The sequence below is a fragment of the Hyaena hyaena genome, unplaced genomic scaffold (assembly GCF_003009895.1).
Source record: "Hyaena hyaena isolate Hyena2069 unplaced genomic scaffold, ASM300989v1 scaffold_296, whole genome shotgun sequence".
In the NCBI taxonomy this organism is placed as follows: Eukaryota; Metazoa; Chordata; class Mammalia; order Carnivora; family Hyaenidae; genus Hyaena; species Hyaena hyaena.
This window is the reverse complement of record NW_024080931.1, coordinates 677,573-692,947: the sequence shown is the minus strand read 5'-3', so window position 1 is coordinate 692,947 and position 15,375 is coordinate 677,573. Positions and strand designations below refer to the sequence as shown.

The 15,375-nt window shown below is 57.3% G+C and overlaps 1 protein-coding gene across 2 annotated transcripts; it reads right to left on the bottom strand.

Annotated features, from left to right (window-relative positions):
* Positions 1-330: 330 nt before the first annotated feature.
* TICAM1 (toll like receptor adaptor molecule 1) lies at positions 331-10,645 on the bottom strand. 2 transcript variants are annotated; one of them, XM_039247577.1, is made up of 2 exons: positions 10,563-10,645; positions 331-2,832 (listed from the first exon to the last, which is right to left on the bottom strand). In XM_039247577.1, the coding sequence occupies exon 2, from the start codon at positions 2,697-2,699 to the stop codon at positions 564-566; it is 2,136 nt and encodes a 711-aa protein (XP_039103508.1). In that variant the 5' UTR covers positions 2,700-2,832; positions 10,563-10,645; the 3' UTR covers positions 331-563. The 2 variants fall into 2 exon arrangements, with proteins under 2 accessions (XP_039103508.1, XP_039103509.1); XM_039247578.1 differs by lacking the exon at positions 10,563-10,645 and adding an exon at positions 5,405-5,507.
* Positions 10,646-15,375: the final 4,730 nt, after the last annotated feature.

Genomic DNA, 15,375 nt, shown 5'->3' with positions numbered 1-15,375 from the left:
AAATATCTCCCAGTATCTTTTCTCTCCACGTTCTCTGGTATATAGGAATCAAAACTTCTAGCTAAGTACACGGTCCAGCCTGTCCCGCAGAAGACTACATTTCCCGACTTCCCTTGCAGCCGAAGGACCCACGTGACTACGCTCCGACCAATGAAATGAGAGAAACTGCGCGCAACTTCCGACCCATGCCCCGCCCGGGGCGAAGCGAGCCCCTCTCTTCCGGTTCCCTTTTTTGGGACCAGTGGCCAGTCTCCCAGAGTGGAACCGCCGTGGAGAAGCGTTCAATAAATATTTATTAACGTTGAAGCACAGTGCCCACGTCCCCCAGCCCGCTCCCCACCGCCACCAGCACCCAGGTGAGAATCTGTAAATGCCACCTCCAATTCCGGGTCCCCCCTTGCGCCCCAGAAAGTCATCGGGGCCCATTTTGCACGATTTCCGGAGAGATGAAGGTCGCCCCAGCGATGTCCTGAAAGTTGCAGATGACGTCGCGCTCCTCCGCCCTCCCTGGGCACGGTGGGGGGCGGAGGGGGCGCCCCCCCCCCCCAGGCCGGGGTCGTCGGTCACTCGGCGCCCTGCGTCTTGTCCTCGGGCGCCTGGGTCCCCCTCTGGTTCCACATGTGGTTGTTGAGGCCCAGCTGCACCATCTGCGCGTGGTGGATGATGAGGGGCTGCAGCCCCGGGCTCTGGGGGGGCGCGGGGGGCTGCGGGAAGGCGGCTGCGGGGGCGCCGCCCGGCCACGGAGGCGCGGGGGGCGGCGGCGGCTGCTGGCCCAGCCAGGAGGGAAAGGGCGGGGGCGCTCCCAGAGGCCCCGGGGTCCCGAAGGGCATATGGCTCCCGAAGGCCACCCGGAGCGTCTCCATCTGCGCCTGCCAGGCCGAGTGGCTCTGGAAATAGGCCGAGTAGGCGGCGTTGAGCGCTGAGACCCGCTGCCGCTCGCCCTCCAGCTGCTGGCGCTCCTCCTGCAGCGCGCGCAGGTGCTGCTCCCTCCGCCAGTGCTCCCTGCGGGCCCGCAGCCTCTGCGGCTTGAAGGTGTTGGCCACCTTCCTGGCGAAGATCTGGGAGCGCTCGTCCAGCCACACCAGGCTGGTGAGCAGGCCGCGCGTGTGCGCGCTGAGCTGCTCCAGCGAGCTCTCCCGCGGCAGGAAGGGGATCACGCAGTCCTGGCGCTCGCGCCGCGTGAGGCTGTTCATCAGCGACTGGCCGGCCTGGTGCAGGCCCAGCTGGCAGTCGAAGTTGGGGGTGAGCAGCAGCAGCGTGAAGGCCGAGTGGTCGATGGCGTCCTGCAGGCAGTGCAGATGCCCGCGCCCGGGCACCTGGAAGTCCTCGCAGAAGGTGGCCCCGTCGGGGACGCCCAGGGCCTCCAGCCTCTCTCGGACGCGCAGGGCAATGTCCTCATCGGCTCCGGCGTGCAGGATCACAAAGTTGTAGAATTTCTGCTCCGACTCCAGCTCAGGGGGCGGGGGACAGGGGCTCCAGGCGGCAGGGGAAGCCGACGAAGGGATGGACGGGGATGGGGATGGGCAGGGCGCCGACGTCCTTGGGGCCGAGGGGGGCGGTGGGCAGGGGAGTGGGCTCTGGGAAGCAGTGTCTTCTACAGGGCGTGAGAGTGGGGTCGGGTCCTTGTCAGGACACGTGTTTCTGGAAGGCACCGGGAGAGACGTGGGGGCTCCCAGCCTATCGCTGCACTCCACCGGGTAGTGGCTGCCCGTTTCCAGAGCTTTCGGGGGGTCCGGCTGGCCCACAGGGCTCACATCTGGGACCACCTCGGGAAGTCTAGGGGCCGGGCTGTCTGGTGGCATCTGGGGGCTGGCAGTCTCCCCGGATGAGGGGCCCTCTAGCGAGGGGCCTTCCGGTGAGGGGCCTTCCGTCTCCCCAGACGGAGGGCTGGCTATCTCCCCAGGCGAAGGGTTGACAGCGTCGTCCGATGGCGGCCAGCTCACCTCCTCAGGTTCCTGGCAGCCCATGGAGGCAGGTTCGGGCTCCGGGCCCGCCTGGGTCTCCTCACACAGCCTGCTGGGCACGTGACCGGTGCGGGGCTGGCTGAGAAGGGGCACGGTGGGCGACTGGCTAATTTCCAGATTGCTGGCCAAGGAGGCGGGACTGCCGGTGGATCTCAGGGAACACCCTCTGCTCCAGCCCGAGGGGCTCTCAATGGGCTTCGGGAGGCTGCGGGTGCCCGAGGGGGATGCCGAGGATGGCGGGAGGCAGCCCTGATCGGAGCGAAGGGGCTGGAAGACCCCGGGGGCCCCGGCGATCCCCCAGCCACAGCGATCCCGGGCCTCGCCCTGGAGCTCCGGCAGCCGCTGGTCGTCCCTGGAGCTGAAGGTCTGGAGGGCTGCCTGGTAGGCTGAGTCCCGCATGGAGGCCGGGCACAGCTTCTCCTCGGCCAGCAGGTGGTAGACCCTGGCAACGGCCCAGGGCAAGTCCGGGGGCTCCTCCGGGGCCTCGGCGCTGTCCGCGCCCGCCCACTGGTGGGCCACGAGCCGGGCCACCGCGTCCGCCTTCAGCGCCTCCAGGGAGATCCTGGCCTCCGTCTCCTGGCCCAGCTTCAGGAGCACCATGGCGTGTAGGAGGCCCGCCCCCCGGCAGCCCGGGTGCAGGCTCCTCAGCTTGTGCTTAAGATACAGCAGCTTGTCCTGGCCTGCGGCACCTAGAATGTCGAAGGCGCTGGAGAGCGACGGGCCCGTTCGGGCCATGGGCGCGGGTGGGTGCGGCCGCCGGCAGCAGCACTGGGTGCTGGTGGCATGATCCACGGCACCTGCCTTCCCACATGCTCGGTGCACCCCGCGTGCTCACCACACCGATCCCATGGGGGGCGCTGGGGCAGACCTGGGGGGCGAGAAAAACACGTTCACCTCCAGAAGGGAGCCGCTTTGGGAGGTGGCCCAGAACCCCCCCCCCCACCTGCCTTCAGTGCCAGCAGGACCTATCAGGGTGACCTTGGGAAAGGCGTGTCCCCTCCCCTCTACCCACCTCCACTCCCACCTGCATTTCCCTCCCTGCAAGTTGAGAGCGGCCAGCAGTTGCCTGGCCTCACCCAAGAGGGAGATGCTTTGATTCTCCCCATTTGCAAAGGACAGTGATGCATCCGGACGGGGCGCCCAGGGGCTCAGTTGGTTAAGTGTCCGACTTAGGCTCAGGTCATGATCTCACGGTTCATGGGTTCGAGCCCCGCGTCAGGCTCTGTGCTGACAGCTCGGAGCCTGGAGCTGCTTCGGATTCTGTGTCTCCCTCTCTCTCTGCCCCTCCCCTGCTCACACTGTCTGTCTCTCTCTCTCTCAAAATAAATAGACATGAAAAAAAAAAAGGAAGAAGAAGAAATGTGTCCAGAGACGTGGAGTTACTTGCCCAGAGGACACAGCCCATGGGTATAGGCTGGGTGCCCGACCACAAAACCACACTGCCTGTTGGGGATAATAATAAGCTCACTTATGGGATCGTCTCAGAGAGTTGTGCTGCCATGGCACATGGAATGTTCTGGGCCCCGAGGACCAGAAGTCAGTAGGCACCCGATACGTGCTCCCCAGGGAGGGAATCCGGCTCCCAGGCAGCCCGCACTGACCACCATCCTGGTACTGGTGCTCACAGCCCAGGGCGGGGCCTGCAGCCGGAAGCCGGGATCCAGCCCCGGGGCCAACGGGTCACAGCAGAATCGAGCGATGGGCCACACTGGTGACATAAAACACTGGCGTTCTTCTTGGTCCCTCTCTGGCACCCTGTTGGGGGTAAGCCACGTGGCAAGTGCCTCTGGAGAGGCCTGTTCGGTGAGGAACCCAAGGCCAGAGCCACGAGGGTTCATCCTGGACACCCAGCAACTCCAGCCCCAGTCGAGCCTTCATAGGAGGGGCCCCCCGCCCACAGCTCGACCGTGGCCTCAGCAGAGATCCAGCCAGAGCCCCCCAACTCATCTCCTTGCAGATTCCTGACACCTGGCCTCTCTCTGTGTGAGATGATAACTGTTTGTTGTTTTAATTTATGTTTAAATATTTTATCCTATTCTGTGGGTTGTCATTTCACTTTTTATTTTATGTTATTTATGAGAGAGAGAGAGAGAGTACAAGCAGGGGAGAGGGGCAGAGGGAGAGAGAAAGAGAGAGAACCTCAAGCAGGCTTCACACTCAGCACAGAGCCCAACGCAGGGTTCAATCCCACCACCCCGGGATCGTGACCTGAGCTGAAATCAAGAGTCAGACCCTCAACACACACTGAGCCACCCAGGTGCCCCGATGTCTGCGTGTTTTTTTTTTTTTTTTAATGTATTTCTAGGAGAGAGAGAGAGAGACAGCATGAGCAGGGGAGGGTCAGAGAGAGAGGGAGTCACAGACTGAAACAGGCTCCAGGCTCTGAGCTGGCAGTCAGCACAGAGCCCGATGCGGGGCCCGAACCCACGAACCGCGAGATCATGACCTAAGCGAAAGTCGGACACTTAACCGACTAAGCCACCCAGGTGCCCCCGATGTCTGCGGTTTTTACACCACGAGTTCTGGGGTACCTTCCGCAGCACTGGCTAATGATACAGGCCGTGCTGTTAGTAGGAGGCGCCGGCCATCACCGAGAGCCGGCTCTGTGCGTAACAGAGCAAGGCGGCCAAGCTGGTTCCTTCCTCGGCCCTTGGCCTGAGCCACCTATTCCCATCGTCATTCTCAGGCCCGGAGCCGCCTGCACGTCCGCCGCTGTCCTTCCCAGTCTGCCTCCCCCACGCCACCTTGTCCCCGCCCCCACGGCATCACGGGTGAGCCTGCCTTGTCTGTTAGACTTTTCGCATTTGTCATCTGTTTCCTGACCCCCGGGGGCACTGAGGAGGGGCCTGGGTCTCCCTGGCACGGAGCAGGGACCTCACAAATACTTGTGGGGTGAATGAATGAATGAGGCCAGAACTCCTGTCATCCCAATGTTGTGGATGAAACACAGGCACGGAAAAAGGCCTTTCCCAAGTGCACGTGACAGACGCTTGCGGGGGGTGGGGTGGTGGCTCCGAGCCCCGGGACTTAGGTCGCCGAGAGCTCAAAGCAGGTCATATTCAGACCTAGAAAAAGTCCCACTTCAGATCTATCCCAGGAGACTGAGAACACTTTACATGCCCTTTGGCCTGGTCCAGCCTCGTGGCCACGATGACAGCCCTAAGGTACAGAAGCCCTCCACTGACAACAGTCCTGACCCCCCGCCCCGGACGCTTGGCCATGTCTAGGACGTCTGTGGGTGTCATGGTGGTCCAGGCGTTGAGCAGGTGGTCAGGGATGCTGCTCACCCCGCCCGGGCCGCATGGTGCCCAGGACGCCCCCCCCCCGCCCCCGAGAATGATCCAGCCCCGGGTGTTGCTGGGTGCTGACACTGAGTGGTCCTGGCACACAGGCCAACAGCTGACCCTGGAACCACCCCCCTTCGCTGGTCAATCACAGACCTCACTGCACCAACGATTCACGAGTTTTAAGAAGTTTGCTTTGAGTCGATGCAGGCCACTCTGGGGCTCCAGGGCCAAGGTCAAAGATCCCAGGAAGGTCAGACGCAGGCCAGAGAGAGCACGGGGGTAGCCAGCACTGGGGGCAGAGGCGCAAGGGGGGCCAGGGCAGAAGAGGAGGGGGCAGCTGGGGGGAAGAAGGTAAAGAGGAGAGTGGCTGTCTGGCTGTTTCAGAAACAGAAGCGGCCTGACATGCTGAAATGCTGCCTGGGGGGGAGTTGAAACAGCACAGACTACTCCCCTCCCCAAGTGCCAGCGACTGACATTCACAGCTTGGGGCCGGGGATAAATGCCACGGAGAAACAGCAGGCGGGAAGGAGGGTCTCGAACCCCATGAGTCGGGGGTGGGTGTTCGAAGTCTTAAACGTGATTCAAGAAAGCTTCAACGATGACAGAGATTTCAACAGGATAGAAAAATGGAGCCAGTGACCCACAGGGACATCTGAGGAAAGAGTGGTCCTGGCAGCGGGAGCTGCATATGCAAAGGCCCTGGGGCAGGACCAGCCCAGCTTGATGGAGGAGCAGGGAGGAGGCCCTCAGGGCTGAGTGAGGGAGGGGGAGAGGGGGAGAGTCGGAGAAGGGGAGGAGACAGGCGAGTCGTGGGGAGGACTTGAACTTTCACACTGAGGGAGGCGGGACCTAAAAAGTTAGAACCACCTTACACCTGTCTAAATGTGGTGGCCGCAACTTAGGTGTGCTGCCGTGAGGAAAAGGGACTCCATGGGACCATGTTGGCTAATATTTCAAGAGAAGCCAGAAATGCAGTTTCAGGAAACTGCTAAGTTTTGTCAAGTTGGCAATCGATTCAAATATTTTTAAAAATTGTTTAATGTTTATTTTTGAGAGAGGGAGAGATAGAGACAGCGTGCAAGCAGGGGAGGGGCAGAGAGAGAGGGAGACACAGAATCCAAAGCATCTCCAGGCTCCGAGCTGTCAGCACAGAGCCCACCGCAGGGCTCGAACCCACGAACCGCGAGATCATGTCCTGAGCCGAAGTCGGGAGCTTAACCGACCGAGCCACCCAGATGCCCCCAATCTAGTGCCTCCTCTGAAGGCCACTGATCTCAAACTTGCCAGGCACAGTCCTGCCTCAGGACCTTTACACTGGCTGCCCTCTCTGCCTGCAACACTTTTCCTGAGAATCCCCACAGCTCACTCCCTACCCTTCTGCAGATTGTAAAAATCAAGACTGGCCTGATGATGGGGGCATCTGGCTGGCTCAGGCGGTACAGTGTGCGACTGAGTTCAAGCCCCAAGTCAGGCAGAGATTAGTTTAAACAAACAAAGGCTTGCTCTCCTGACACTACGGATAACTGCCCAGGCCAGGGGTCACTGGCTGTTTCAGTAAATCACGTTCTTGCCACACAGCCACGCCCACCGAGGTACACACAGCGCGTGGCCGCCTTCAAACTACGGCTGCGGAGTCGAGTGGCTGCGGCAGTGGCAGTGACCGCGTGGCCTGCCTGCGAGCTGAAAACACCCGCTCTCTGGCCCTTTACAGACACAGTTTGACCAGAACCGGGGATGTGACTTCCCCCTACTCCGCAGAGGGACAAACGTGACTAATGGCTGGCAGGACAGCTACGGGGCACCGATGTTTCCAACCTTTTTTAAAAAAGAATTTTCTTAATGTTTCTTTATTTTTGAGAGACAGAGTGTGAGCGGGAGAGGGGCAGAGAGAGGGAGACAGAATGGGAAGCAGCTCCAGGCTCCGAGCTGTCAGCACAGGGCGGACGGCGGGGCTCGAACCCACACCCCACACACCGCAATCATGACCTGAGCCCAAGTCTGACACTAAACTGACCGAACCACCGGGTGCCCCTTTCCTCTTCCTCTTTTAAAACATTTTTACCCACACGTGGCTCCTGCCCATCGCCTCCTCTCCTCCCCCGCAGTCCTAGATGTCTCTTCACGCACTGGGCAAATCTCTCTGGAGCACCTCGTATGGACAAAGGGCTGCCCTTGCGGCCCCAGGGGGGCAGCGCTCGCAGTCTAGGTGGGGGAGACCAATGATAAGCTGCAGAGAATGGAAAAGTGCCGAAGAAAACGCACCCGGGGCGCGGCTGGGAGGAATAGGAGACTGAAGAGCAAGGGAGGCCGCTGGCGGGAAAGGACACGCTGGTGGAGACCTGAAGGAGGTAAGAGAGCGACTCAGGCGAAGATCTGGGGGCAAAGAGTTTCAGGCGAAAGCAGCAGCAAGTGCAAAGGTCCTGGTGCAGAGTCCGGCGTGTTGCAGCAGCAGGGCGGCGGCCCGTGTGCCTGGAGCAGAGTGTATGAGCGGGAGAGAAAAGAAAGGGGCGCAGGCCCTTCCGGGCCTTGAACTTGGGCTCCCTGAATGGGGTGGGGGCTCCGGAGGCCTGTGGGCAGAGGGGAGGGGGACCTGGCTCAGGGGCTCAGAGGCGCCCTCCAGTGGCCGCTTCCGGAAGAATGACTGTGGGGAGCAGGGGGAGGAGCCTGGGTCGGGGTGGCGCTGACCACTGGCCCCGCCCAGCAATGATGGGGGCTGGACCAGGTGGGGGGTCTCAAGGATGTGAGGGGGGCGGTTGTGGACAATCTGGAGAAAGGGAGAGGAGCAGGGGAGGCAAGGAGGGTACCTGGGCTTTTGTCCTGAATGTTCTAGACAGAAAATAAGGGGCTGCTTGGTGGTCAGGAGGGAGAAATCAGGCATCTCAGGCGTGGCTCCTTGGACCAAGTCCCCCTCCCCCACCCCCATCCCCGGTCCCTTCCCTGACCTCACCTCCTTCCACTCCCCCTTGCTCCCTCGGATCCGGCCACACTGTTCCTTAAACACGCCTCCCTGATCCTGTGTCAGGGCCTTTGCATGAGCTGTTCCTCGGCCTAGGACACCCTTCCCCAGATACCCGCATGGCGGGCTCCCTTGTCGCCTTCAGATCTCAGCTCAAACGTCACTGCCTCGTCAAGGTCAACCTTGGCGCCCCTGCCTAAACCTGAAGCCCATCCCCCACACTCCCTGCTTGGTTCTTTGCCTTACCCGACACTACAGCTTTTACCTACTTTGTGGAACACGCATCACTGAGTGAGCACCGCAAGACAGGGACATGCAATTGTCTGGTTACACAGCTATCTAAGGACTGGTACACAGTAGGTACTTAATAGTGACTGGACGGAACAGCACCTGGCACACAGTAGGTGCTCAATAAATGCTTCCTGCTGACTCCTCTCCCCAGCAGGACAAAAAGTCTAATCTGCTCTCCCCGGGACTGACACACAGTAGAGGCGTGATTCGCTCCTTCGGGCTAATTAAGAAATGTTACAGGGGCCCCTGGGTGGCACCTTGATTTCGGCTCAGGTCATGATCTCATGGTTCATGAGTTGGAGCCCCGCATCCAGCTCCATGCTGACTGTGCGGAGCCTGCTTGGAATTCTCTCTCTCTCCCTCTCTGCCCTTCTCCCACTCTCTCTCTCAAAATAAATGAATAAAATTTTTAAAAAAATTTATAGGGGTGGCTGGGTGGCTCAGTCAGTTAAGTGTCCAACTCGGCTCAGGTCATGATCTCACAGTCTGTGGGTTCAAGCCCTGTGTCAGGCTCTGTGCTGACAGCTCGGAGCCTGGAGCTGCTTCCGATTCTGTGTGTGTGTGTCTCTCTCTCTGCCGCTCTCCTGCTTGCACTCTGTGTCTCTCTGTCCTTCAAAATGGAATGAACGTTAAAAAATGTTATTAAAAAAAAGAAATGTGACAAGACACGGAAGGCAAAATGTATCTAGAATGTTCCTGAAAAACGTGCAGGAGACTGAAGGGGCATTTGTTCAACACGTGTTTCCTGATCACCTACTAGGGAGCAGATACTGAAAAGCCCATGACAGCCCTGGAAGTGAGGGCTGTGTTGGCTGCCTGTTTACACCCAGAGAGGCAGAGCTCCTTGCCCTGGGTCACACAGGTGGAAAGTAAAGGGACAGGGACTGAAACCAGAAGCCTGGCTCCAGGGTTCCTGCCCTTATGCCCTGAGGACCTACTATGTGCCGGCGCCTTGGAAGCCTGGAACTGAGGAACCCGCACGCCAGGCCAGTGGAGAAGCCGCTAGAAATCCATTCTCTGCACTGGGCAAACGTCACCTTGCTTGGCTGGCTTGTCTTGACTAAGGGCTCCGTGAGGGCACTGCTTTGCCCCTACTACGTGCCCAGCACACTGGCCAGCTGTCCTTGCACGCGGCAGCTTCGCCGGAAATGCCCGTTCAAGGACGAACCCCCCCCCCACCGCCCCCCATTCGGAGGAGGAGCCGGGCGCAGGCAGGTTGAGGCCCCATCCCACCCGCCCCAGGCCTCCAGCTCGGGTGGGTGTCCCGCGGTGGCCCCTTCCCGACCTCTTACTTCAGCCACAGGGACCCGGGACCCCCCAGGTCAGAACGGTGCCCGCAGCCACTACCCGGCCCACCCGCAGGGGCTCCGAGGTGAGGACCCACCCGGCCACCCCGTACCCCATGGGAAGGGGCGGGGGCGCCGGCGCCGGGCTGGGGAGGCAGGGAACCCCCGTGGGAGGGGGTTCCTGGAGCCCCTGGGAAAAGTAGCTTCAGGGCCCGAAGGGGCGGGGCGAGCGGGAGAGGCGGGGCTTGCGGGGCAGGAAGGACCGCGGCTGGGGAAGGGGGCTCCAAGCTCTCCGAGGAAATCAGAAGCATGGGGAGGGGGTGGGGAAAGGGGGTGGTACTGGGCAGGAATTAGCGGGAGGGTGGGGGGGGGAGGTACCAGATGTAGGGGAGAAATCCAGGTTGTCGGGAGGGCTGCTGGGTGTTGGGAGGAGTCCAGGCAGCCGGAGGGAGATCGCTGGGGAGGAACGGGGGTGTCGGGGACGGGTCCGGGAGGGTGGGGTGGACTTCGAGGTGTTGGGAAGGAATTCGGGGTGTTGGGAAAAGATCTGGGGTGTTGAGGAGCAATGGGGGGTAAGGCGGGATCCGGGGGTCGGGGAAGGCCAGAGCCACCCGGGAAAGGAGGGGGACACCGAATAAGGGGCGCCCCGGCGCCATGAGCGGGGGGGGGCGCGGGTGCAGCCAGTCACGAACCCCGGGAGGAGCCGCAGGCATCGAGGGCGCCCGGCCACACCTGCCACCCCCGCCGACGCGAACCCCTTCGTCCCCTCGCCACCTACCCGGGGTCCCGCTCGGTCCTCTGCGCGGCGACAGGGCCCGCGGCTGGCGCAGCGCGGACGGCGCGCAGACGGCTCCACCCCTGGCCTCCGCCCGCCCCTTCCGCGTCCCTCAGGGCGCGGAGCAGGAAGGTGAGGTCACACTTTCCCGCGCCACAGGGAAAGTCCCCGAGACGCCCCGCAGCGCCGCCGTGCCCCCTCCTCCCCGCGGTCTCCCGCCTTCGGCCGGTTCGGGCACCTCCCGGCGCCGGCGCTGGGGGCCACGACTTGGCCAGAGCCTCGCCTTCGGGGCGCCCACAGTCCGGGGAGAGAGTAACGACGGCTTAAAAAAATAGATCATGTCAATGGATCGTGCTTTCCACTGCCCCAAACAGGGGGCTAGAGTAATATCGGCGGAGGGCTACCCAAAATTGGGCGGAAGGCGGGTTCTGGGCACCCTGGGGCGGAAGGGGGGGTGGGGATCCACGGGTGGCTAGAAGAAAGGCAGCAAGATGGCATATTTCGAAACTGCAGACACAACATTTAAACATTCATAAGGAGTCCTAACCTTTTTTTTTGGGGGGGGGGTCCTGGACCCAGTACACATATCCGTTGGGCAGAGTTAAGAGGTGGGACCATCATACTTGTAGCCTCCCCCTAAAAGGTTTCCATTTCTTTTAAAATCAGAAAGAAAAAACAACAACAATGAATATAGCTCATCCTGGATTAGATTTGTCTTTATATCACCACAGTTGTAAAATGTAATTTCTGACTATTTATTTTAATGGACGAAGGGCCGACGAAAGTCCTACTGCGTCTGGCCAGGTTTCTTTGTAAGTTTGGAGACACTCAGAGCCCCTTCTCAAAATACCATTGTAGATACAGAAAACAAAAAGCAAGAGGTTTACAAGGAAGTAGCTATGTTGAAATCCATTTATTAAAATAGTTTTAAAAAGCAGCTTAGTGATTCATTGTCACTAAATGGATAAACAAACTGTGGGCCATCCACGCATGGGAATATTATGCAGCTTTAGAAGGAAGGAAATCTGACATCTGCTACAGCTTAGATGGACCGTGAGTACATTATGCCCCGTGGAATAAGCCAGACACAAAAGGCAAAGTCTTGTCTGATTCCACTCATAGGAAGTCCCTAGAGGAGTCCAATTTATAGAAACAGGAAGTAGATGGTGGGAGCCAGCAGTGGGGGCAGAGGGTGGGAAGTCAGTGTTTCATGGGGACAGAGGTTCGATTTGGGAAGATGGAAAGTTCTGGAGACGGATGGTGGGGGCAGCTCCATGACACTGTGAGAGTGCTCGATGGCCCTGAGCCCTGCACCTAAGAGTGGCTAGAAGGTAAATTTCCTGTTAAGTATATTTCACCACAATTTGAAAAATTGTTGGGGGTGCCTGGGTGGCTCAGTCGGTTAAGCGTCCGACTTCGGCTCAGGTCATGATCTCACGGTTTGTGGGTTTGAGCCCCGCATCGGGCTCTGTGTTGACAGCCAGCTCAGAGCCTGGAGCCTGCTTTGAATTCTGTGACTCCCTCTCTGTCTGTCCCTCCCCTGCTCACAGGCTCTCTCTCTCTCTCAAAAATAAATAAACATTAAAAAATTTTTTTTCATTGTGTTTAGAGGTGCCTGGGTGGTTCAGTCTGTTGAGCCTCCGACTTTTGATTTTAGCTCACATCTTGATGCCAAGGTCATGGGGTCGACCCCCCAGTTGGGCTCCACGCTGAGGCTGGAGACTGCTTAAGATTCTGTCTGTCTCTCTCCCTCTGCTCCTCTCCCTTGTTCGCACTCTTGCTCTCTCTCTCTAATTAAAAAAAAATAAATTGTGTTTAATACTTGTAAGATAATCACTTGAAAACACTTTTGAAATAGAGCTATACTAAAACAAACACGCTCAGGGCCCTACCTTTCTATTTACCACCACATTAACTGACAAGATCTAATAACCCGGGTGATTTTATAGTGGTGTTGAGTGTCTGCCGAATTTCCAGTTGTGGCCATGAAATCTGATAGAAAAATCCCTGTGGTTTTCCATTGGGGACAAAGTCACAGGTCCTGCTGATGGCTTCATTCACAATTGAGGAAATGGTAAATATCGGTTAGAGTCAGTGGAAACAAAGTTGTTAATTTTTTTCACCACGACTTACGAATTCCATCATCAGGCTCTGAAGAGGTCTGTGGACTCCAGTCTGAAGTTCATGGAAAGTCATGGGAGGGGAATCAATGGAAGTTATACGGATGCTAAGTCCTCCCCACTTAGTGTGCCTTACTTAGCTTCAGTCTCTGGTTGGGGAGGGATTTTATTGAGCACCTACTGTGTGCCAGGTATGTCTAGGCTCTGGGAATCCACTGGGGGCGCGGGAGAAAGAAGTGATCCCTACCTTTGGAACTTCTGCAGCTGGAGATGGACAGGTCATTAAGCCCATCTTCCCGTGCCTCTTGGGTCCCCCCACACCTTCCCCACCCAAACCAGCCATCATTACCTTATGTGGTGGTGGCTGTAAATACGATGTCGGGGATGACTGAGTGATGCGTTCAAATCCCTACTCTTACACTTAGTAGCTGTGAGGTGGAGCCTAGGATGAACGCTCTGATTTGTGCCTCAGTTTCCCCCCTCCTTGTTACCTGGAGATGCTTTGGGAACTTAGTGGACAGCGTTTCTCTAAGGCAGCTGTGGAAAAAGGGGAACTTCTGAGACTTCTCCTCAGACGTGGAGAATATAGATTCTCGCTTTTACTAAATACTGAACGACTGTTCTCCAAATTAGGGCCCCTGGTTCAACTCCCACCGGAAAGGGAAAGGACTCATTTCCTCCATCACCACCGTATCTTACTTTCTCTTTCTTGATTTGTGTTGAAGGATAATTTATAGGCCCTAAAAAATGTGACTCTTACACGGACAGCTCAGAGGGCTTTTGCATGTGTCCACAATCCCAACAGCCCACACCCGGATCAAGACGTGTATGTATACGTCACTTCCAGCCCCTGGAATGCCCCGGGCGCCGCGGGCAGTGCTGCTCTGAGGTCTGTCGCCATAGTTGAGTTTGTGCTCCAACACTTCACCGAAACGGACTCTGAGTGTGGATCCTTTCGTGTCTGGTTTCTTTTGCTCAACATGGTGACTGGGATCCTCACCTATGTGGCCGCTCTCCACCTTAAAAATAAAACAGCCGGTTATTTTATCAGCAAAATGAGCTTATTCAGAAGAGCGGAGGAACTGCAATTTGGGAGGCACGAGACAGGGCAAATCGTAGCCAAGTGCAGAGAACAAAGGGGAGGACCACTGCTTTCTAGAAAAAAAGGAGGAAGCTGGGAAGAGCTGCTTGGAAGCAAAGTCCATTGCAGGAGAGGAAGAGCTCGGGAAGAGGATGGCTTCTCATTGGCTGAGTTATGGTGGCTTCTCATTGGCTGACTTGTGGTAGCTTCTCATTGGCTGAGTTACAGTGGTTTTTCATTGGCTGGGCTGTTTCTGGGCAGGAGAAAATCTTCTGCCCAAAGTTTAAGTGTGAGAGCTCCCCCTTTCTGGGGTTCCTGACTCCATTCTAAATGAGGTTTTCTCTTTCTTTTCTTTTTTTATTTAGTAAAAGAAAGTGTTTCTTGATTTATTTTTAATATTTTAGTCAATCAATTAATTTAAAGTAACCTCCACACTCCACGTGGGGCTTGAACTCACCACCCCAAGATCAAAAGTCACCTTTCTTCACTAACTGAGCCAGTCAGGTGCTCCTTTATTAATTTTCACATTGTGCATGTCAGTAACTTATCCTTGTTCTTTGCTGCATAATAATTCACTTTTTTCAAGAAAGCAATAGTTCTCCCCTTTGTTCTCTGGACTTGACTGTGATTTGCCCTGTCTTGCTCGTCCCACATTGCAATCCCTCTGCTATTCTGACTCTCTCCCAATTTACTGGTCTCTTCTCTGTTGGATGTAAACTTGGGTTGTTGCAGTTGGGGGCTATTAAGAATAATGAGAGGTCGTCTGGGTGGCTCACTTGGCTAAGCGACTGCCCCTTGATCTCAGCTCAGGTCATGATCTCACAGCTTGCAAATTCAGGCCCCAAGTCAGGCTCTGCACTGACAGCACCCAGCCTACCTGGGAATCTCTCTCTCCCTATCTGCCCCATCCCTGCTTGCACTCTGTCAAAATAAATATTAAGAAAAAAAAAATTTTTTTTTTTAAGAGTAGGCAGAGAGGGAGACACAGAATTAGAAGCAGGCTCCGTGCTGTTAGCACAGAGGTGAGCCCGTAAGATCATGACCTAAGCTGAAGTCAGACACCCAACAGACTGAGCCACCCAGGTGCCCCAATAACCATTTTTTTAAAAAGAGAATACAGCAGCCATGAACATTTGGGGGCCTTAGTGCAGACACATGGTCACACTTGGGTATAAACTAAGATACAGGAGTGCTAGAACACATGGAGATGCCCCAGATTGCTTTTTGTTTGCTTTTAGAAATGACCTTTTATGTCTATTATTTATTTTTATAGAGCACGAGCTGGGGAGGGGCAGAGACAAAGGAAGAGCAAGAACAAGAGAGAGAGAAACCCAAGCAGGCTCCACACCACCAGTGCAGAGCCCGACGTGGGGTTCCAACTCACGAACAGTGAGACCGTGACCCCAGCCAAAGTCAAAACTCAGGTGCTCAACCAATGGAGCCACCCAGGCACCCCACAAATAACTTAAAAAAATTTTTTTAAGGGCACCTGGGTGGCTTAGTCGGTTAAGTGTCCGACTTTCGCTTAGGTCATGATCTCGCGGTTTGTGGGTTCGAGCCCCGCGTCGGGCTCTGTGCTGTCAGCTCAGAGCCTGGAGCCTGTTTCAGTCTGTGA